Below are 22660 nucleotides of genomic sequence, written 5' to 3' on the forward strand. Positions count from 1 at the left end.
CAGCCTTAAACCCCACAGGGCCACCTGTAAGGGGCCCAAAATCTCACAGGGCTCCCTAAGCCAGACAGTGACAATTACCCTCAGCCCTACAGTGTCCTTAAGCCCCACAAAGGCCAGCTGCGAGCGACCTTATACTCCAAAAGCACACAGACCTAGCAGCAGAGCGACCTTAGCCCCACAGAGCCAGCTGCAGCCGGCCCCTCGATGATCAGCTGCACGGTCAGCTGCAAGGGACCTGAGCTCCACAGGGTTCTCTACAGCAGACACAACCTGCTGCAACAGGCCTTCACCCCCACAGGATCGAGAAGACAACACCCCGCGCCCCCTCAGCACGGGCGGCAGCAGCCGCGGGCCCCGAGCCCGCCCCTGGCACGGGAAGGGGTGAGCGGCGGCAGCGGCGCCTTCCGGGGCGGAGCCGGGGCGGGCCTGGCCGAGCAGGGCCGAGCAGAGCGGCACTATGATGGCGCAGCGGGCACTGCCGAACCCCTACGCGGACTATGACAAGTCCTTGGCCACCAGCTACTTCGACGCGGCCGGGCGGGTGAGCGGGGCTGGGGTGAGGCGGCTCTGCCCCGGGATCTGCCCCCAGGCCGTGTAGAGCTGACACCTGTCTGGTTCCAAACGCGGTTCCCCAGGGATACCCCGTGTACCGATGCCCACCCGCGTTGCCTTCACGTTTGGTGGGTTTTCTCTCCACAGCTGACCCCCGAATTCACGCAGCGGCTGAATAACAAAATCAGGGAGCTGCTGCAGCAGATGGAGAAGGGCCTCAAGTCCGCCGACCCGCATGACTGCACGGCGTACACTGGCTGGACAGGTAGGGTCGGTCCCATGGAGCAGCAGCTCTCTGGAGCTCACCTCTAGATCAGCTCCTGGCAGACCGTGGGGTTTGGCCATTGGAATGGTCACGGTAGATCCATGTCAAGAATGGCACTTGTTCTGCGTGGTTTAGTCCATTAGAACAAGAGAACAAGTCTTTCTAGACTCCCCGTTTTTGAGGCAGGTTTCATGCTGCAGAGTGAAGGCCACAGTGTCACAGGGCAGGATTAATAGTGCTGGACTTAACACCACGGAGAAGGCCAGCAGTTGTTTGAGTGTAAGCATGGGAGCCTGCAAAGGGACATGTTCCAAATCTAGCCATGGTGGGGATGATGACAACAAAACCAGTGCTCCATCCACTGCCCCATGAAGTAGGCAGGTGTACACGGTAAGTCATTTACCTGCAAGGAGCCCTTGCATCTGGCAGCAGTGAGCTTAATGGCCTGAGATAATGTCTGTCTTTTCTATTGGAGCTGTAATTTATCTGATGACCTTGTCTGATTGGAAGATTGCTCCATTCCTATTCCCCAGGTAGTGCCACTCCACTTAGGGAGTGCTGGCTTTACTCCAGTGCCTGCCAGAAGGAGCAGAAATACTAATGTGAGTATAACAAAGTGTGGAAGCCTTCCTTGTACCAACTTGTTTGCAAAGCTTCTAGGAGGTTGCCTTTCTCCTATTCTGCATTTTCAACCTGGTTTTCCTTCCTTGGAAGTGTGCCCTGCCTTTGCCTCCCTGTTTCTACCCACTGGTGCCAAGGAGGACACACCTTTCTCTGTGCCCCAACTTCAGCTGCTGCTGTGTGCTCTCACGTCTCCCCTGCTTTCTGTGCTGTGCCAGGCCCTATTCAGAGACCCTAGGATAGTTGAAATCAATCTGATGCTTGCTGCAAGATTTTTTTGATGCTGCTGCTTTTCTTTTTGCAGTATACTGCAATCATAAATGGCAACTTTCTACAGTACAATCTGGGTGTGGCTGGCTTGTGTGTGGGTGCTGTGGAACTTAATGCCAACAGTTTGCTTTTGAGAGTGGTGTTCAGTGTGTTGGTGCTAAACTAACGTTGCAGCTTGATGACAGCAGTGCTAGAAATGCCTGCTTCAAAATTTTAGTAAGGCAGACAGGCACTGAGAGCACTGAAGAGCAGTTCATAAGAAATGCTAGGATGCCAGTATTAAATTCCAGCGTGGGAGAACATTGATTTCATCAGCTGCTGTCTTGGCAGCACTCTGCTGCTGCTGCCAGTGAATTTATACATTTCTGCTGAGTGCTGGCTGATTCCACCTTGGCAGACATGTTCAGTTTTCCAGTCTGTGTGACCCTCCCCTGGAGTCCCCTCTGATGAGAAGCACTGCTATGGTAAAGGTGGTCTTCAGTCATGATTGCAGAAAATTCAGGAGACAAAGCAGGAGGATAGTAGATGTTAGGAGTACTCTTGGGGAGAAGGAAAACACTTTTCCCCAGAGGCCATGTTCCTTTTCTGAAGGTGGTCCTAAGGTACTTTGTGTTGGAAAGTGACTGCAGTTATGAAACAGTGGCTGAGAAATCTGGTTCAGGATTTCAGATTGTTTTCATTTGGAAGGCAGTTTCTCAAGAGGGATTCTTCTCTTTTCTTCCCAGAGATCATTCCTCAATGGGCACACAGCCTTCTTGCCTTGGCTAATAGGAAAAAATCCATGGGCAGATTTCCTGGAAGTCACAACCAGCGTGGTGAAGTTTGCAGATGTCACACTATAACTTTGTCACCCTACCTTCCTTTCCAATTCTAGCTATATTAATTTATTCAGAGCTGGTTTCCAGAGACACAATTAATTGGGCCAAGACAGCAGCTTTTTCCTGTAATTGCTTGTGTAGGAAAGGCTTGTTGGGTATCTCCTCATGTGAATCATTGCCCAGCAGTCTGAAATCAGCCCTCACTCTCGTGGCCGCTAATAAGGGAGATTTGAAATATGGCTCTCTTGGCACAAACTCTGTGAGATGTAACGTGCTTGAGTGTACTATACTGCACTCAGTAATGCACAGCATATGCTGGCATTTTACTTTGGGGCTCCTTTCTTTCCCACCACACTTGACAGAGCCCTGTTCCCCCAGCGTGCGCTGTGCCAGGGAAGCCACGGCTTCTTGGCACATGAAGTTGGAGCAGAGGGAAGGAAGAACTCAGGTTTTCAGCTCAGAGTCAGTGAAACACACTTTGGATCAAGATTATCCAGTGTATGGCTGAATGCCCTCAAAACATATTTGAATCAGCTTGTTACATTCTCATTCAGTTCCCCATAGAGATCAGGGCCCCATAGGCAGCTCCTGGTACGTGCCTGGGTACAGACCAGCCTCAGCTGTTGTGTTCTGCTTTGGCTTTTCATCAGTTTAGGGAGGCTGCTGGAAGAGGTTTTTCCCTAATCTGTTTCACTGGTATCATGGTGTTGACTGAGGGAAGCTAAGCTGCTCTAAGCTAATTCTGAGGCAGAAGCAGATCTGGTAGAAGCACAGCAGCCTCATCCATTTCCAGGTTAGCCTGAGGATGCTGAGGGAAACCTGGATGCCTTTTGGTATTTGTGGTAATGCAAAAGGCCTTGCTCCAAAAACTGTCTTGACTGGGAGCACAGCTGATGGAAAGGGAGTGGAAGGAATTCACTCCTGTCACAGGTGACTGCAGAAGCCAGGATGCTTCTGAGTCCAGTGCTTACTGGTCTGTTGCATCCTTCCAGGGTGATGAGGTATGTAAGGGAGAGATTCACCTTCCTCCACGCTGTGGTGGTTCACTTGGAATTTGTTTTCCATGCAAGCATCCACTTCTCTGGCAATGTCTTAGTCACAGAGGGCCTCTGAAACTGCCCAGTGAGTTCAGCTGGCCTGCCCCATCCATAGCTTTTGGCTGGCCATTGGCAAGTAGGGACAAGGAGCAGGGCTTAGTTGTCTTTTGAAAGGAAAGCCATGTGAAAATGAAATTACAACTGAACCAGTTCAGGAAAACTTCTGGAAAAACACTTTTCATTCACTTTAGTGCAATATGTTCATTTTAACCTCAGAACCCAGAGAACTTACGTCCTTTTTAGTCCTGTTCAGAAAAATGTAAATCCTCAGATAATCCCTATAGAACCAGAGAAAGTGAGGATGCATTTGCTCAGAGATAATAGAGTGCCTTGGGTCACTCACATAAACCACATTGCTGCCAAATGCTTGGCAGGTAGTTTTTTGTGAATTTTCTGTTCTTGGAGATAGTCAGTGTTTGACTGGACAAGGCCCAGAGCAATGGCATGCAAATTTGATGCTGACCTTCCTTTCAGAGGGTTGGAGCAGATCACCTCTGATCCCTGCTAACCTAACCTGTTGTAGGATTTTGTGATGGGGCAAAAAGTTTAACAGAAGAAGGTCTGTTACCCAGGTTTTAAGGCAGGATAAATGCTTTGGCATCCTGGATGATCAATCATGCAGTCAGAAGAGAAGCTGCAAACTGACTCCCCAGCCAGTTCTGAACATGGACTTCCAGAGGTGTCTCACTGTTGCATGCAGTGTGGCTTTGGCATGCAGGTAGAAGTGCAAGGAGCATCCCATGTGTCTGCACCAGGAGAGATGCTAATTATCCTTTGAGCTGGGCAATAAAGCTGGGCCATCCATGCTCTTTTACCCCATGCCTGGCCTAATAAAATGGCATCAGCTGTCTCACTAGAAACCATCAGGCTTCATCACTGTGCAGAGATAGGATTCTGCTTCTTCCTCTGTGTTTGACATCCTGCTTTGAGGCTGCTGGCTGATTTACTGCCCTGGGTCAATGCAAGATCTCTGAGATCTTTATAACTCTAGGTGGTTGGTTTGGAACAAAATATCCTCTTATGGTAACCTCCTTTCCTTGGTAGGAGAAGCACAGCTCAGCTCCTGCTGGGCAAGGAGGCATGTTCAGAACAGTCTAAGGGCATAACTTGCTTGCAAAGCAAACTGCTTGCAGGCCAACAAAAGAGCAAGTCTAAACTTGCAGAGAAGTTGAGGCACAGCCTCTCTTTGATCAACAGAATGATCATGTGGATGAGATTCTCTTTCTGCCTACTGCAGAGCTTTAGCTCACATTTCTGCCTACTGCAGAGCTTCAGCTCACAAGCAGGACCTTCCCTGGTATTTGCCTGCTCTGTTGAAGGCAATGGTTGCTGAAGTCAGGGCATCAGCACAAGCTGGCTGTAACTCTGGCACAACTGGCACAATTGTCTGTAACTCCACTGCCCCACTCTAAAGAAATCTCTAATGCAAAGTAGTACCTACCTCTGCACCTACCCTGCAGGAGGGTGAGAGGAGAGAGGTGCTGTTCACTGTCCTTCTGAAGGTGTTGACTAAGCAGGCTTTGTGAGGCACACAGGATTGACTTTGGCCTCCTGATTCCCTGCAGTGAGCAGGCATCTCAGGCATGGACACTCAGCTCCTGTGTACTGGCTTTCTGCATGCTGGAGTGGCTGTTTCAGTCAGCAGAGCCCTGTTGGTCTCTCAGCAGCACATGTTCTGTGCAGCCCTGTACCATCAAGGACTCCCTGGTGCATTCCCCATCTCGTTCAGCTCTGCTCCGGGGCTAGAAGCAAAAAAAATTGGACATCTGAGAAACTACAGAGAAAAAGGTCCAATAGTAAACAATCAACAGGACAAAGCCCAGACATCTTTGGCAGTAGCAGGCCACTGGATGGTAGTTCTGAGTGGAAACAGTCAGAGGTCACAAAACTGGGTCACATTTCCAAGTGGAACACTGAACATCAGACCTCCAGGTCACAGAGAATTGGAGCAGATCCACAACTTGCCTATCTTCATGTGTCTGGTGATGCTGTGTTTGTATACCACTTAAAGCATGCCAGACAAACACCAGTCAGTCCCAAACCTACCCAGTCAGTTGGGGTGAAGAGGGCATTGGAGAGGGAGCGAGCAGAGCTGTGGAAGGCAGAGCAACACTGCCTTAACTGAACCAAGTTCACTGCCTGGATACCCTTCCCTCTGACCTGCACTGCCTCTGAAATGCTCTGCCTGCACCTTGGCACACAGGCTAATACCAGATATCCCCACCCAGGTGACTGTTTTGTATCCCTCTAAATACATCCATCAACTTTGCCTCTTCATGCTTGTGCCTGCCCTCTTCTGCTGCCTTGTCCCCTATGGGGCTCACAGGTGCCAGCAGAGGGACCAGCAAGCTGAAGGCAGCCCTGCTTGTGCCCTTCTGATCAGTTTGGGAGGAAGGAGTTCCTTGATGGATTGTGTTGATTTGGCATGGCCTGGTTTATGGTAGCAGGGGAGGGCCACAGGGGTACCTTCTGTGAGAAGCTGCTGGAAGCTTCTACCATGTTCTACAGAGCCAATCTCTGATGGCTCTGAAGATGGACCTGCTGCTGGCTCAGTTACAGAGGCTGGTAACTCCTCTGTGATGACATAGTTAAGAAGAAAATGAAAACAGAGCACAGGCAGTTTATTTCCCAAGGGTGGGGAGGCACTGTGGCTGCTGCCATGCTGGCTCAGCCTGTGGCAATGCACTATGGCTGAAAGGGCAGGGCTGGGGTGGCAGCTTCTCCTTCCTGGCACCCCACATGTACAGAGACATGAGCCAAACAGAGAGACTGCAGATCACACCTTATGTCCCTGTGAGGCCTGCACACCTTGATTTTATTTTTTAACACCTCTCCACATGAGGAGAGGCATTAAACAGCACCAGCACCGCTGCGGCTGCCGCTGCCCGTGAGATGGTGTTGTGGCTGCCTGGCCAGCACAGAAACAGGATGGGCAATTCCCTGGCATGGAGCCTAGGTGAGATCAGCTTCTCAGTGCTACAGGTTCCTACAGGAGTCTTTGAATTGGTGGGAGTTGTTGACAGTGGTACTACAAGTAGCAGTTTGTCTTCTAGTCAGAAAGGAGGAGGAAGTGAGAACATGTGGGCGAAAACATGGTCAGTGGAAAGAAAGAGGGGGAGAAGGTTCTCCAAGCACCAGAGCCAAGGTTCCTCTGCAGGCTGTGGTGAAGCAGCTGTGCCCCTGTAATGCATGAAGTTCACAGGGAATGCAGAGATCCACTCATAGCCCTTGGGAGAAGTGCTCACGCTGGAGTGGGTGGATGCCAGAGCAAGCTGTGATCCAGTGGGAGACCCAAGTAGAGCGGGAGGGCTCCTGCTTCCAGAGACAGACAGAGACAGGGCCCTTGCTTCCAGACTAGAGCAGCCTGTCCTTAAAGACTACCCTGTGGACAAGTGACCCATGCCACAACAGTTTTGGAATGGCTGTCTCCCATGGGAGGGACCCCACAGCCTAGCTGAGAAAGGGCTCCTTTCTCTGAATTAACAGAAGAAGATCTTGAGTGATGAACAGACCAAAATTCTCATGTCCTGTCTCCCTCTGCTGTCAGTGGGAAGGAGGGAGAGCCTGGGGGTGAAAGAAGTATTTTAAAGGCCTATTTTACTTCTCATTATCCTCCTCTGACTGTTAATAATAAATTTACTTTATACCTTTACATTTGAACACCCTTAGAGTGTTTTTTTCTCCCAATCCTTATCTCATCCCATGAGTCCTTTGTTAATTTTTTTCCCCTCTCCTCTGCCCAACTGTAACAGAAGAGAGTTAACAACAAACAGCTTTCATGGGTACCTGGAGTATTGCCAGTATCAAATGACAACAGGAATGAATTGAGAAAACTGGCTTTAGATGCAGTTTATAAGACCTTTCAGTTTTAAATAAAAAGGAAAAGTGAATGTTTTGGGGAAGCAGCTTCATCCTTTAGTACAGGTCAGTGGTTTTTTGGAGTCTTTCAAAAGATGCTTGGGCCTGAGAGGATAAGGGGTGAGAAATGTTATAAAAGAGGAGAGGCAAAGAAATCAGAGGAAAACAATGGTGAGATTTACTTTCTAAGAATTCAATCCCTGTAGTGGTCTTGGCAGGATACTTATGTGCATAATTAGGGTGGTATGATGGCAGTGGGAATAGAAACTACTTACAAAGCTAAAAGTTCTGTATTAAAGCAGATAAGTCAAGAGTGCAAGTTGTGCTCAGACAGCTATCAGGCTAATAAGAGTCTAGAAGATGTGCTAGGTACTAAATAAATCAAGAAGAGTCACTTGACATTTTCTAGCTGGAAAAGGAGGGTTCCCCTTTAAAGAAGGGCTTCATATCTACATCCTTACAGACTTGAGTGATGGCACTGTACAGCTGAGCTCTCTCTAGAATTGCCAGCACTAAATTGCTTAGAGAGAGAACAAGGTTATTAGCTTCAGCAGGAAATGGAAATTTTATACATAATGTACATGTGGAATTGAATTGTCTGTAACATGAAGCTTTGGAGATTACCCATGCAAAATGAGAAAATTATCCAAGTTTGAAATTGTCCTCAGTACCTCGGACTGTAATTCTGCAGCACGCTTGCCCCCTTGACCTTAACACATCAAAATCTGCAGAGATTGGCTCTGTTAATTTAGGCTTAATGCAGAACCTGAGTCTTCTTAGAAATGGTTATTGTTAAGGGGAGAAATAAGCTCTTCTCAAAGTGATGTAGGCCAGTAGCTTTCTTCAGTGCAGGTTTGAGGATGGCTCCCAGATCAGAAGGAGGGTTCAAGTGTGACAGACCTGTCAGGCACAGACTTACTGAGCGCCTCATTCACCTACTGAAAGCTTCAAGAGCTGGCTGAAGACAAGGCACACAGAGGCAAAGGACAGCAATTGATGTGACTGCTCAGTAGCAGAACTGTTTCTGTAGCTGGCCAGTCCATTGGAAACCTCTAGTGAGGACCATGCAGCCTGTTGCAGTATTCCAGGCAGCTGTTTGTGTTTCAGACAGGGGCTGATCTCATGAGTGATTGCTGCAGAGGAGAATTGGGCAGTCCCCTTTTTCCTAGGATGCACCAGTTCTTGCTTTAGGGCTTGGGACATGCTCAACAGCAGGAGATTATGTCCAGGGAACTGCAACAACCTTGCTGGTGCTTCCCAGTGGAAAGGAATTAAAAAAGAATAATAAAAGGAAAGTTTTAAAAAGAGTTGAGTATGATGTCTGGATGTCCTAAGGATGCTGTTTCTCAGTGCTGATGGTGTGTCACTTTTTTAAAAAATCCAATCCAAGCTAAGTGACCCCACCCCTTACCCCCTGACCATGGGGAAAAAATAGAGAGGGTGACAACTCAGTTCTGCTATGTCACAAGTACCATCTGCCCAAAGATGACTTTTTTCCCCTTTCACTGTTGAGCAAAAGTCACAGGTACAGTGTATGGATTTAGGTGGGTTTGTCTAGGCCTCACCTTTTGCTCCTTGCTATGAAAATTGTATGTAATTGGATATAAAATAATTGTAGATGAAATTGTATGTCTATTGTATATGAAAACATACAATATTAGATATATATGTGTAATTGTATATGAAAATTGTATGTAATTGTATATAAAAGAATTGTATATGAAATTGTATGTATATTGTAAATGAAAACATACAATATTAGATATATATATATATGTAATTGCATATGAAAATTGTATGTAATTGTATATAAAATTTTATGCAATTCTGTTCTCCAGGCCTTCCTGGGTCAGACCCTGCTGTTCTCTCGACCTGCCATCCACTCACAAGCAGCAGCAAGGCACAAGGAAAGGAGGCTGTGGGTTATGTCCCTGAGAAGCCTGTCAGGCTTATACCCTAAATGAGGGCCAGGCCAGACTTTCAGCTTCACTGAAGTAACACAGCAAACATTTCTAATGGATGCAACCTTTCTATTCCTCCTGCAGGCATTGCTTTGCTGTATCTGCACCTGTTTGAAGTGTATGGAGACCCAGCCTACCTTCAGGTGGCCCATGAGTACGTGAAGAAGAGCCTGAGGTGCCTGACCAGGAGATCCATCACGTTCCTGTGTGGTGATGCTGGGCCCCTGGCAGTGGCTGCTGTTGTCTACCACAAGCTGCAGAACCAGAAGCAGGCAGAAGACTGCATCATCCGGTAAAAGCCTTGCTCATGTCTCTGTCCTGACCTTCCTCGTGCTCACAGAGCTGCTCTGGGCTTGGATGAGGCACTCTCTGACAAATGTGAAGACATTTTGTTGCAGTCTTGTGTGAGAGATAGTTCAGTAACTTAGCAAGGCAGCACAAACTTTTCTGGCCCTGGTGAAAGAGGTGGTTTAAGGACAAACACGTTTGCATGGCAGCCTGCAAGCCTCTATTGTTCAGCTGCTACTGCCATCTTAAAAATAATTCTAATAAACACAGGAAGAAAAAAGTGCCAAAATTAAAAAGAAAAAAAACCCAGAAGGTGGGGTTTGGTGGTTTTTGAGAACATTTTAATTTAGCTTTGCAGTCATTTTGATGAAAAGGAAAAATGTGGTAAGATTATTAGATTTAATTTTGGTACTTGCTTCCACTTGCTCTTTATTAGTTGTCTTTGACTTAAACCTAAGATTGACAGCATCCCTTTCAACTGCAGAATGCAGCTGGTTATGATTCATTTATTTCTATTTCCTGCCTTTCCTCGACTGTTTTCAGATGCATTTTTGTTGGGTACTTAAGACAAGAAAAGGACAAACAAGCAGGCATAGATCAGCATGTGGCAGAGGAAGGAAAATAGTTAAGGAGATGTATTTGCAAGCATTTCTCAGTTAAGGGAGATGGGTTTTAGGAAGGTGAGAAACAGCCCTGTAGAGAGCTTCCACTCCTACCTGATGAGCACAAAGAAAGACAAAACCCCTGATGCTTCAGAGCACTGACTGCCCTTAAACAGCCCTGAGAAAGTGATGCATAATAGCAATTAAAAAAAGCCACAGGTGGGAATCAGAGGTGTCTGTATGGTTTGGACACCAAGTTCCACTCCCTTAACTAAGAATAACTTCTGGTTTATGCAGATACAATCAGTCTGAGGACAGAACTCTTTCTTTGGTCTGGTAATAATCTCTGGGTTAGATTTTGCTTTGACAGAGTGGCAAAATCTCACTAAGATTAACATATTTGTTAACAGAAAGAGAATTAATCTGTCAAACAATACTGGTCAGTTGTGGTCAGTGCATAAGTCCCAGGTTGTAAAAACAATCCCTAATTAATGTTTTCTTGCTGAGGTCTCCTTCCCCATATCCCTCTTGTTCTGCCTGTGGGTTGGTGGCAGAATGGAATCTCGTGATGAATTTTGCACTGCCATCTAATGGTGTAATAATGTCAGAACACTGGAAATTGGTTTCTTCATACATCTGCAAGAGGAAAACAGAAAAATGTGGCTTTCTCAAATGAACAGTTCTACTATTCTTACTCTGCCACCAATTTCCAGAGCAGTTAGCCTGACTGTGCTCCTTTAAAATAGAGTATTTCTTTGAGAAGTGGCTCCCTAGATCAAAACTCTTAAATGGTTTTTGAGTATGCTCTTTAGTTACAGAGCAGTTGCTAAGCTGTGCAGTGCAAGTGCACAGAAAGAGCACTTCTATCAAAGCTGTGGAGAAGAAGGGCCTCTCTGCATTTTGTCCTCTATCTTTTAAAGCACCTCATCTTTACAGAGCCAGTGGAGAGAATCCATCAGCCAGGTTTTACCTGCAGTGGAACAGACAGAAGCTTGCTTTTTCCTAAACGAGTTCATGACCAAAAAACGTGCTTTTATGCTCTAGAGACACTAATGTTTCAGGGCAGCCTATTTTCCAAGAGCCTGTGAAAATGTGAGCCATGTTCTAGGAGCCCTCTTTTTCCTATCACCTCCCACCAATTCAGAAGGTCAAAGCTTTGCTTTCAGAGCCAGTGGTGTACAAAAATCCCATTTTGCTCTACAGCTGCCTTGATCTCCCTTTGTCCAGAAACTGCTGATTGTTGACAGTTGAGGTGATAGGCTGATAATGTGAATAGGAGTGGCTCATTCTTTCAGAGACCACAACTTTCCCCACACACCTGAGAAATGCATTCTGCCTGCAGTCAGTCCAGCAGCATCCCAGGCATCTCTTTCTGAATGCATGACCATGTTTCAAAAACAGCAGAAACTCCTGGCAGGCTTCCTCTCCTGATGATCCAGCTGGAAAAGCAGTTAGAGGTAAAGCAGTAATGCACAAAGAACAAAAAAAGTGGTCCAGTTGCTCCAGACAGGCAGGGAAGCTCAGCACACACAAAGCTCTTCCTGGCTGGTTTCACAGCTGGAAACAGTCAGGGAATAGCCTTAAAGCCACTTTTGCTGGTATTTTAAAAGTGATGGCACTGTTCAGATTGCTGTCTTACAGGTGAACGGAAAGATAAAGCCAAATCCAATCACACTGCTACCTGCTGCCCTGACAGGGAAGGACATCCAGTCTTTCTGGAAGTGTGATGAGAGGTAAAACAAAGGAAAAATTGCATCAAGAGTGAATGGGGCTACAAAGCACCAGTGTGAAGTGCTGTCAGTCTCTGTTAACACTACAGGAATATCACCAGCTTGGCAATATCATAATAGAAAAGTGGCAAGAAAATACTTGACTGCAGCAGACTTCCCTCTGCACTAGTGGGCTAAAGCCTGGTGCCAGACAAGCTGTCCTCAGCCAGCCACAGCACTCCCACTTTGCTAAGGTGTCCTCACTGCTGCTCAGTTCTTCCTAGAGGATATTTCTTCCATGTGCCACAGCAGCTTGATACTAAACAACATCTGTAGCTCCACCCCTTACATTTTTAGCTCATGGAGACACCTCTTTCTCACCTGGCAGTATAGCCCAGGCTATTTGTAGGCATGGAGAGGAAGGGGCTTCTCTATCAGGACTTTAGAACATTAGGGATGAGATTTTTTTCCACATACCATTAGCACTAGTTTGACTTTCAAATATTCCTTAGGCAGTCAAATTAAAAGGATAGCCCTATAATTTGAAAGTGGTGATTTTTGGCAGAGTGTCCCCCTTGCCAATAACATCACAAGGAGATAATGGTGGGCAGCCTTTCCTGAGCAGCAGCTTAGGCTGACCATTTCTTTCAGCCCAGGTTTCCCCCTCCTGTAGCTTTCCAAGCTGGTGCTCTAAAACCCAAGCACATAGTATGAATGCATTGTGAAGAGCAGAGCAGACTGAAGCAATCAGCCAAACAAAAGGCAGAAGGAAAGGAGTGATTCCACACCTCATGCAGCAGAAGGCTGAGAGCCAGAGCCTGGCCTGACAGCTCCTAGGGCACAGCAGTGTGGGATTCACATTCTCTGAACCTGAGAAAAGCAGAGAAAAGAATTATCAAAACAATTCTTACCTCATTTGCTGTGCCAAAGCAGAATGCAATATGGAGATTGCTTACCCAGAGTGATGGTGTTTTGTTCCCTTGGCCTGTCAGGACCAAGCACATGTCCAGACTGTCAGTCAGCAGGCAGTTGCTAGATTCTGGGCAGTTGAGTTGAGCTGGGTGCTTGTGCAGATTCAGTTTAGATGTAGTGTAATACAGTATAGAATAATATAGTATAATAAAGTAATTAATTAGCCTTCTAATACTATGGAGTCCTCCTCATCATTTTTCCCTGCCACAGGGATCACTTTGATACAGCAGCATAAGGAACGAACCATGGTTTTGAGCTCCAGCCTTAGTGCTTGTTTCCATGGCTTTGAGTGCATTTCCCTCTCATGTCCCCCATGGGAATGTTCCATTGCAGTTTGCTGCACCTACACAAAGCTGACCCACGAGTGATGGGGTTTTGTTCCTTTGCCCTATCAGGGCCAAGTGCGTGTCCAGACCATCGGTCAGCAGGCAGTCACTAGGTTCTGGGCAGTTGAGTTGAGTTGGGTGCTTGTGCAGATTCAGTTTGGATGAAATGTAATGTAGTATAGAATAATATAGTATAATAAAGTAATTAATTAGCCTTCTTATATTATGGAGTCCTCCTCATCTTTCTCCCTGCCACAGGGATCACTTTGATTTCTGATACAGCAGCATAAGGAACAAACCATGGTTTTGAGCTCCAGCCTTAGTGCTTGTTTCCATGGCTTTGAGTGCAATGTTTGAGTGCATTTCCCTCTCATGTCCCCCATGGGAATGTTCCATTGCAGTTTGCTGCACCTCCACAAGGCTGACCCCCGAGTGCCAGACGAGCTCCTCTACGGGCGCATGGGCTATCTCTCTGCACTGATATTTGTGAACAAGCACTTCGGAGAGGAAAAGATCCCTCAGAGCCACATCCAGCAGGTACTGTGCCTTTTGCTGCTTTGTTATCTGTCTCTTCTCATATAACTCATCTTGGGGCAGGTAAAAACCAATGCTAGACGTAAAGAACTCTGGCAATAAGGGAGAAACCACATCATGGTATACCTGCTTTTCTTCCAAAGGAACAAAGCACTGCTGTCCATGTAAATCCATGGGCAGTACTGGACTGGCATGCATTTCATTCCACCCTCTGCTTGGGCAGAAAAACAAATCTTGTTCTGTGCCAGAATACTCACTGTGCTGTGTCCAGGGCAGCAACATTTCCCTCACCCACATTTGGTCCCATCCCTGCACAGGTTTGTGAAGCAGTTGTAGCCTCAGGAGAGAACTTAGCCAGAAAGAGGAACTTCACAGCAAAGAGCCCACTGATGTTTGAGTGGTACCAGGAGTACTATGTAGGAGCAGCCCATGGTTTGGCTGGGATCTACTACTATCTCATGCAGGTAAGAGACATGAGGGGATGGGCCCTTAGCACTGTTTCACATTTCTTTGAACAAGGAACAGCATTTGAATTGGCTCTTAGTAATGTCAAACTGGGAAAGATACCTTGTCTGATGGACTTACCCATGTGTTTATCATGCATTTCCAATTTAAAAGGTTTTCTTCAAATCTAAGATTGAATCTCTGACCTTGGAGATCTGTGGAGAAATGTGACCTGCATTAACCAGCAGTGTCACACAGTGGAGGCCTGTAGCTCTGCTGGGTCTGAGTTTCCCCCTCATTTTAATTGCTTCTACATTATTCACATTTGTTGGTATCTGCTGCCTCCCTGCATTTTCTGAGGTGGTTACTTGGAGCAGAGTGAGAATCTCTGAAAGAAAAGCATGCTGAAAAAAATTGTGCTCATAGTAGGAAAGTGGGAAATGCCTTTGTATCCAAAGCAGAACCTGCTTCTAAATGTGAAAGATGTGGGACTTTGATAAAGCAACTGAGTTTTGCAGTGCCTGAAGTAGGCAGAGCAAGACAAGAGGCTGGGAGATGCAGTACCCCTTTGCTTTGATGCTTTCTCACTGTTTTGCACAACTCACTGGAGCTCTGTCAATATTCCCTATTCTGGCTCTGAAAAAAAAATGAGGGTGATAATTCCCCTATGAGGGTCCCTATGTGCATCTATTTACAGTGCTCAAGCATTCAGAAAAATAACAGCAAAAAATAACATTGAATTTTTAAAGCATTAAGAGCACCCATCAGCAACACAAATTATTTTGGTCTAGAAATAGTCTGTAATCTTTTATTAGACATAAGTCTGAGAGCAGGTGGAAAAGGAAGGCACCAGGTTTCAAGCATTTGAGCTTTCCTTCAGGACTGTCAAAGTTAAAGCCCATATACAGGATCAGTAGCAGTCCTGTGAATATAACATTTCTGTTGCTCAGAGAGGAAGAGGTGGTTGGTGATTTTTAAGAAGATTAGACTTAGAAGATTTGGCAGGAGGGGGATGCAAGGTGGCTATTTCCCAGAAGCACAGAATAGCAAGCTAGGAGCAGGGGAGACAGCAATGTGCTGTGAGCCTAAATTTGTACCAAGTCCCTGAGCTTCTTCCCAAGTAGCTGTTTAAATAATTTTGTCTCCCATAAAATACTCATGGGCTTTATGCTTCTCTGCTGTATGAAGTAAAAGGAGCCTGGATCAGCCAAGCATGATGCACAAAAAGCCTTGGAAGAAGCAAGAATGTGAAATACAGAGAGGAAAACATCTTTTATCTCTAATGGCTTTACAGCACAAGTATTGATTTTTCATGTTCCAGTTACCAGCCTGAGAACAGTGTAATCCTTAGGTGAGAGTGTTCATTGCAGTCTGCCATGAGAAATTAGAACTGCACAGATTTCATGTGGGGCAGTGTCTTTGGGACACTGAAGCCACTGCCTTGCTTCCAACTGAGGTCAGCAGTGAAGTCAGCCTCTTGAAATCACCCAGCAGCATCTGTGAAGATTCAGAATTCAGAATTGCAGCCTGTCAGCTGGGCTGGCCCAGCAGCTATGGGCTGAGATGCTCTAGGTGCAAGGAATCATCCTTAATACTGATCTTAGACTGATATTGCTTTACTTCAGCTCTGGGTACCTGAAGCTATTCCTGCTCATCTTTAGGAAAAGCAGCAGCAAGGTCTCTTGCTTAGAGGGGCAGGTGACATGCTAGGAGCAGTCTTTCTTTGTGGGATGTAAGGGTAGGACTGGAAATAAGTTCCTGCTAAAAGGCAGAGCAACCAGTGACTGAGTGGGTAATTGTGAACTGTGAAAGCTCAAAGCAAAGAAATTACTTAATTTACAAGGAGCAAGAGAGAGTGTAGCCATGGTTGACTTCGTTTCCACCTTTTGGGCAGACCTTGGGTCTCTTAGGGACACACAGAATGGTAATTCTCCCTGATTTAAATGTTTTCTGTCTCTTAGCCTGGCTTTGGAGTGAGCCAAGTGAAGCTGCACAACACAATCAAGCCCAGTGTGGACTATGTGTGCCAGCTGAAGTTCCCATCTGGGAATTACCCCCCCTGCATCGGTGACACCAGAGACCTCCTCGTGCACTGGTGCCATGGAGCACCAGGTGTGATCTACATGCTTCTCCAGGCATACAAGGTACCAGAAACCTTGCAAAGACCCTTCAGAGACCCCTACATGTGAAACTTCCTCTGGAGAAGATGCTGGGACATCCCCTTTGCTTAGAAGTAGGATGGCTTGTTACAGTGAAATCACCCCACACTAACCTCTGATACAGAAATTAATCTTTTAAACAAATATTTCTGAAAATATCCATCAGTTGTGTGGGCTGCCCTGTTGCAGGTGATAGATGGTGACAACTAGTTGTGTGTGAAGTAATGGTGTTACATCCCCACTCATGATATCAAAAATATCCTCCTTAAAAAGTAAACAGCGCAGTCACTTCAGCAGGACACCCAGGCCTCTGCATCCCACAGGGATGCTCTTTGTTTAGAGGACATTGCCTCAGCAAGGACAACTGTTTCTTGTCTCCACAGGTCTTTGGGGAGCAGCAGTACCTGAGTGATGCCCTGCAGTGTGCAGAAGTGATCTGGCAGTATGGGTTACTGAAGAAAGGCTACGGGCTGTGCCATGGCACAGCTGGCAATGCTTATGCCTTCCTGGCACTGTACAACCTCACTCAGAGCATGAAATACCTCTACAGGGCCTGCAAGGTAAGGCTGTGGGAGGCAGTAGAGGGCCTTATTCACTTCTGCCTTCTACATCACTGCCTTTGCCTTTGAAATGCAATTTCTAGTGGGGCAGACACGCAGCTAGATCTGACCAGCTGCACCAGAGTAGTCCTTCAGCAGTGCACTCACTGTCTGACAGCCCGTACAGAAGGGATTTCCCTCAGAAGCCTTGCTCTGCAAGGGGTAGTGTGGGGACAAGGGGTTGTATTTTCTTCTCAAGACTTGCCTTTAACCAAATTTGAACACTTTTTGTACCTCTTCTGTCAGTTTGCAGAGTGGTGTTTAAGCTATGGGCAGCATGGGTGCCGGACTCCAGACACACCATTCTCTCTCTTTGAAGGTAATTTCAGTCTCTAGCCTTGTGTTTTGCTCCTGGATCTAAGCTGTTCTTTCTCTCTTTGAAGGTAATCTCAGTCTCTAGCCTTGTGTTTTGCTCCTGGATCTAAGTTGTTCTAGCACCAAGGAAAACAGAATGAAAGCTCCACTGGAATCTTTGCAAAACTCAGTGTAGGGGATGGAAAGGAAATTGTACCCACCAAAACCCAAGAAGGGTTTTTCTACCCTTGCCCAGAAGCAGTCTCCCTGTAGCACAGGATAATGTCTTAGCTGGAGCATCTCGTCCTCTTAGGCCTCCCAGAGTTACATACAGATCTCAGGGAGAATTCTTTCATGGCTCCTTCTGGTTATTTGTAGCCTGGCTTCTCTCTTTTCTGTACCTTTTTAAGGATTGAAATCCTTCATGAGTGTTCCAGTTTGATTCTGAAGGTGAGGAACAAATGGAGCTGCTGTTTTGGGCCTTGGTGGCTCCTGTGGCACTTTGTGCCTCCTGCTAACAGCTGCCCCCAGATCTGCCATCAGCAGGTACTTGCTGAAGGAGCCAGCCCCCAGCTAGCCCTGGTCTCCCTAGGCTGCTGCAGGCCAAGGGACAGCAGATGTTCCATCAATCAGGAGCTTGGGCAGCAGTGTCTCAAGCACCAGAGTTTGACAAAGCTGCCCAGTGTTTAACTTGTGGATGGGTAAAGCAGAAGGGAGGGAGGTGGAGTGGGGAAAGGACCCATGGCATTTTGCCAGGTGTTTTTCAATGTTTGATTAACCTCAAAATGCTTTTCCACACTGAGGTACCAAAGTTGCTTGGGAAAGCTGGGCTCAGACCTTGAAAAATATTTAGGACCTTTTCTCCTGTCTTCATAATTCATTCACTCCCTGGATAACTAGAAAAATGGTGCCCAAAGGGAATTTCTCTGAAGCACAGTCTGTTTTTTTTCATCCTCAGGAATGGCTGGAACAATTTACTTTCTTGCTGACCTGCTGGTGCCTACCAAGGCCAAGTTCCCTGCATTTGAACTCTAAATCTGAATCCTGCTTGGCAGTTTGCTGCCCTGTATCCTTCTGCACTTGGAAATGCAGTTCAAGGCTGCTTTCTCCTTTTTCCAGACTCACCGTTGTTCGCCTAACTGAACATGAGTCCATCCTCCTGGGGGCATGCTGAGTTCTCTAACATTTCTAGTTGTCTCATTGCATTGTTTAGTTTTAAAGACAGAATGCAGATTTTGCTGGTGTCCCTTAAAAACTCAGGGCTGCAGGTGGGAGCAGGGAGAACTGTACAGTATTTTGTTGGCTACAGAGTTTTGCTATTTCCTGTATCCCATTTCCTGGGAAGAAGTTTTCTATTGAATGTAACCTGGGCTATTTAACTTCTTTTTGTGCTAACAAATAGTTGCAGGAATTTAGCTGCCTTTGGAGAACAACAGATGGAAAACTGAGACTATTGCCCTGGAAGTTGTTTTCAAGTGTTTTCTTTCTGAGCACCCAGAGAGCAGATGGTTCAGTATCTGGGCTGTGCCACGTGAAGTGAATGTGATGGACTGTGGAGTCTTATGTATATTTTTAATGTCATATTGCAGCTGGCAGAGCTGGGACTGACATGCCAAAGGCTTGTCCTGAGTTTGCACCTATCTGCTCTAAAGGCAAAGGCTATTTATAGGTCTTCTGTGCATTTGTTCCAGTGACAGACAAGTAATCCACTGCCATCTTACATTAAACATTGCTATTCCACTGGTCATCCAATGGCAGACTCCAGTCCAAAAGTGAGCTAAGCATGCTTGCTTTTGTGGTCTCTTCTTGTTAGCTTTGAGAGTTTATTTTGCAGTCTTTATTTAAATTTGTGTATTAGGTGGTGCCAGGTGCCCACCAGCAGCAACAAGGGAAATGTATGCCACTGAGTTCTGACAGTGTTTAAGCTATTAGCTGTATAGATGTTATTTACATGTTTTCTTTTATAAGCTTTCCCAAACCTGGATCATTTGAGTCTCTTGTTTGCCTTGCTACTGCTTGTTGTGGTTTGATTTGCAACCACTCATCTACCCAACTGGAAAATCTGCACTGGGTTAACTGGCTTTGATGTGTCAGGTAGGTCAGGTACTTTCAGGGAGTAGATGTGCTTTTCCATCCTTAGCTGATGCTGCACCAGTTCACAGGAATTTGGGACCTGGCTCTGTAAATCACTTTCTTAGCACTGAGCATATACACTGAGCTCAGGGAAGTTTACAGATGCAGCCACACAGCTTTGTGCTGTTTGAGAGCAGCTCCTCAGCCTGCCCAATGTGGCCACAGGTTTTGATCTATCAGGGGCTGAGCTGCTGAGTGCCTCAAGTCCCAGAAGGGCAGGGGAGAAACAGCAGGGCAGCACAGCCACTCTCTTGGGCCAGCAGTGACAGAGCAGGACCACCAAAGCTGGCAGGGTCACACTCACACGTGCCTGAATGCAGGGCAGCTGAGCCCAGTGGCACAGGGAGCTCCATGAGAACCTCCTGGGTAGGCAAGGAGCAGAAACCAGAAACCCCCAAAGGCTGATTTGTTTCCTCAAAGCCCATTTTCCTGCTGCCTTTCCAAAAATCCATCAAAAGACGGCCTGGATTGCAGAAAAGCTCATCTCCTTGAGGGTGGGCACCCCTGTCAGGAGCCTCAGGCTCATATGGACACAGCAGCAAGCATCCCCTGTCACTCACAGGACTGAGCAGCACAGGGGGGTGACTGGGAAACAGGGAGGAGTTGCCTAATCAAACAGCACTTGAAGTTACCTCCCAACTTGGCTGGTGTGCTGGCAGTGCAGGGACACTGCTCTGAGCCTGTGTTTCTCCTGGGCACCAGTTCTGTAAACGGAGATGGTTTGTGCAGCCTGGGTCATGGTGGCATGAGAGCACGATGTCCCAAGGTTTGTGCACTGATCAGGGGAGCATCAGGGCCATGTGTACAACTGTTGAGTGGAGCACTGTCTAATAAAAATGCTGAAACAACCAAACTCTTGGTTATTTCTGCCTCCTGCTTTGTGACCAGGATTCATGTCTGAAGAGATGAACATATCCCACAACAGCTGTGCTGTGCTGGCAGCTCCTGGAGGCTCAGTGGCCTTCCACCCACCTCGAGTGTTAAGTATATTTCACATTTTCCCCTCATCTCCAATCCATCAAAGTCAGTCCTGGGCTTTCTCTTGCAGGCTGTGCTTTCATCCCAGGGCGTCCTTTTGCACTGATATCTCCATCCAAGGCTGCATCCTCCCTCTGTGGCTTCCATTGGAGACCAGAGTCCTGCAGGTTACTGTTGGTTGCACCAAAATACACCTGTTTGCAGGGCTGGCCACCAAAAGGAAGAGGTGGATCCTAAAAAAGCACCTCCTGCTCAGTGAAAGGAGGAGCAGGGCACCTCAGGGAGGCTGTGACTGTCCAGCAGCAGAGGCTTTAAGACCAAGCTGTATGGATAGAGGTGATCCTGCCCTCCAGCACAAGCTTGAGGTCCTACACAACCTGGTTTTCTATAGTTTCTATTAAAGTTGGTGGTAAAGGTCTTGAGGAAGAGAGTCAAGCAGTGAGGATGAGAAAACAGCATAGTGCAGTTTCTCTGGTCACCCTTCCTTTCTCATACAGGGGTTGGGTGTGGTGCTGCCCACTTCCACCCACCTTTGTGCCAAGGAAAGGGAGCAGGACCAAGTTTGAAAATTCAACTGGTCCTGTTTCAAGCCACCTGAGAGCGACTTTATCAGAAGTGTAGGTAGTTGACACTTGTTGCTGGTTGTGTTTGTCCATGGTGGTGGTCTGTTTAAAAAAAAAAAAAACAAAAATAAAAAACATATAAAATAACCTATATTCCCAAGAAACAAGTAAAAACATATTTTGAATGCTTTATCATCTGTTTGTGTTCACCTCCTGTGTATGCAAGTGTGATCAGCAAGATAAAAAACATCCCAAGGACTGTTAACCAAATGCCATCTGTATGTGTGCATGTCCCCTGGGGGCCCAGTATGGTTTCAGCTCTCAGGAGCTGACAGCAGCCTCAGTTATCAAAGATGTGACATAGAGGCAGTGCAAGAGAGCAACAGAGAGTGCTGTGTCTGCCTGAATTACTTCATTTCTCATTCCTACATACTAACTTTTTAAATGCCCACTAACAGCTACCAGCACAGACGCTAAATCAGTGGCTAACATAATTTAAAGTTTTTGCCAAAAAATCGTGCCATGAGGTGTCCTCAGCCCCTGTAGCCTTAGCAGTCAGACTCACTGAGCTGATAAATCCATTTATGAACTACCACTGCAGGGATTTCATGCACCCTTTGAAACCACTTTGGAGCAGGCTGCTGGCTTGTCTTGGCAGATGCTCTCCCAGAGTTAATAGGGGAAAAGCACAGCAGAACAGGGAAAAGCACTGCAGAGGAGATCTCAGCCTCCACAAACCCCAGCTCATCCCCCTGCCCCAGAACAGACTTTCTACCTGACAGGCTTGGAGCTGAGCCAGGTGGAGAGTAAGGGTGGCACATCCCACATCCAGTACACAAAAGCAGCTCTGGGAGAAGCAGCCAGTGGGCCCAAAGCTGCTGGCTTACCTGAGTTATCCAGCCATACCTCACTGCACCACTGTCTCATCTTTCTTACTTCCCCTAATTTTTTTAATCCATGTTTTTGCACCTCACTGTAATAGCTTGGCCAAATCTGAGTGGGGTTCTTTGATGGCAACACCCAAGGGAACATGGCTGGGTTCCATGTTCCCTTGGGTCCTGCTCCAGGTGGGTTCCCAGCACATACAGATAATTTCTAGCAAGTTTTGGGGTTTTTTTTAATACGTATTACTTTTTTTTTTCACATTGAGAAGAACAACACAGGTTCCTCACCTGTTCCTGCCCAGAATGTCCAAGTCTTTTGGTCAAAGTGTCCCCTGCATTCCTTTGGCTGCACCCATGAAAGAAACCTGAAGGCCAGTACCCAAACCAGGAAGTTTAACCCCCTTGAGTTACAACTTTCACATTATTAGTGCCTGAAGACAAACTCCAACAAACCAAGAGGCAGCAGATCAGCTCAAAATAAGCACCTGAGGAAAAAGGTTGGAGCCCAGCCAGGCTCATCCCAGCAGGGTGCTAGCCTGGGGACTATCAATGCAGGGTGACCCCAGTGTAGGGAATAATGTGCTCCATGATTCAGAAAGGCTGAACAAACGTTTCATTAAGCTATATTACACTAATAATATACTAAAAAGATACTACACTATACTAAAGAAAAACCCATGACTGTCTCCAGGCAGTCAGACACAGCTTTGCACATTCTACATGTGCAAAACAA

The 22660-nt window shown here is 46.7% G+C and overlaps 1 protein-coding gene across 1 annotated transcript; it reads left to right on the forward strand.

Annotated features, from left to right (window-relative positions):
- The first annotated feature begins 424 nt into the window (after positions 1-424).
- On the forward strand, positions 425-20355 carry LANCL1 (LanC like glutathione S-transferase 1). Its single transcript, XM_059476169.1, has 9 exons — positions 425-541; positions 700-817; positions 9527-9734; positions 13741-13876; positions 14191-14337; positions 16279-16461; positions 16860-17036; positions 17322-17394; positions 18328-20355. The coding sequence occupies exons 1-9, from the start codon at positions 458-460 to the stop codon at positions 18402-18404; spliced, it is 1203 nt and encodes a 400-aa protein (XP_059332152.1). The 5' UTR covers positions 425-457; the 3' UTR covers positions 18405-20355.
- The last annotated feature ends 2305 nt before the right edge of the window (positions 20356-22660 follow it).

Source organism: Ammospiza nelsoni, chromosome 7 (genome assembly GCF_027579445.1).
Source record: "Ammospiza nelsoni isolate bAmmNel1 chromosome 7, bAmmNel1.pri, whole genome shotgun sequence".
NCBI lineage: Eukaryota > Metazoa > Chordata > Aves > Passeriformes > Passerellidae > Ammospiza > Ammospiza nelsoni.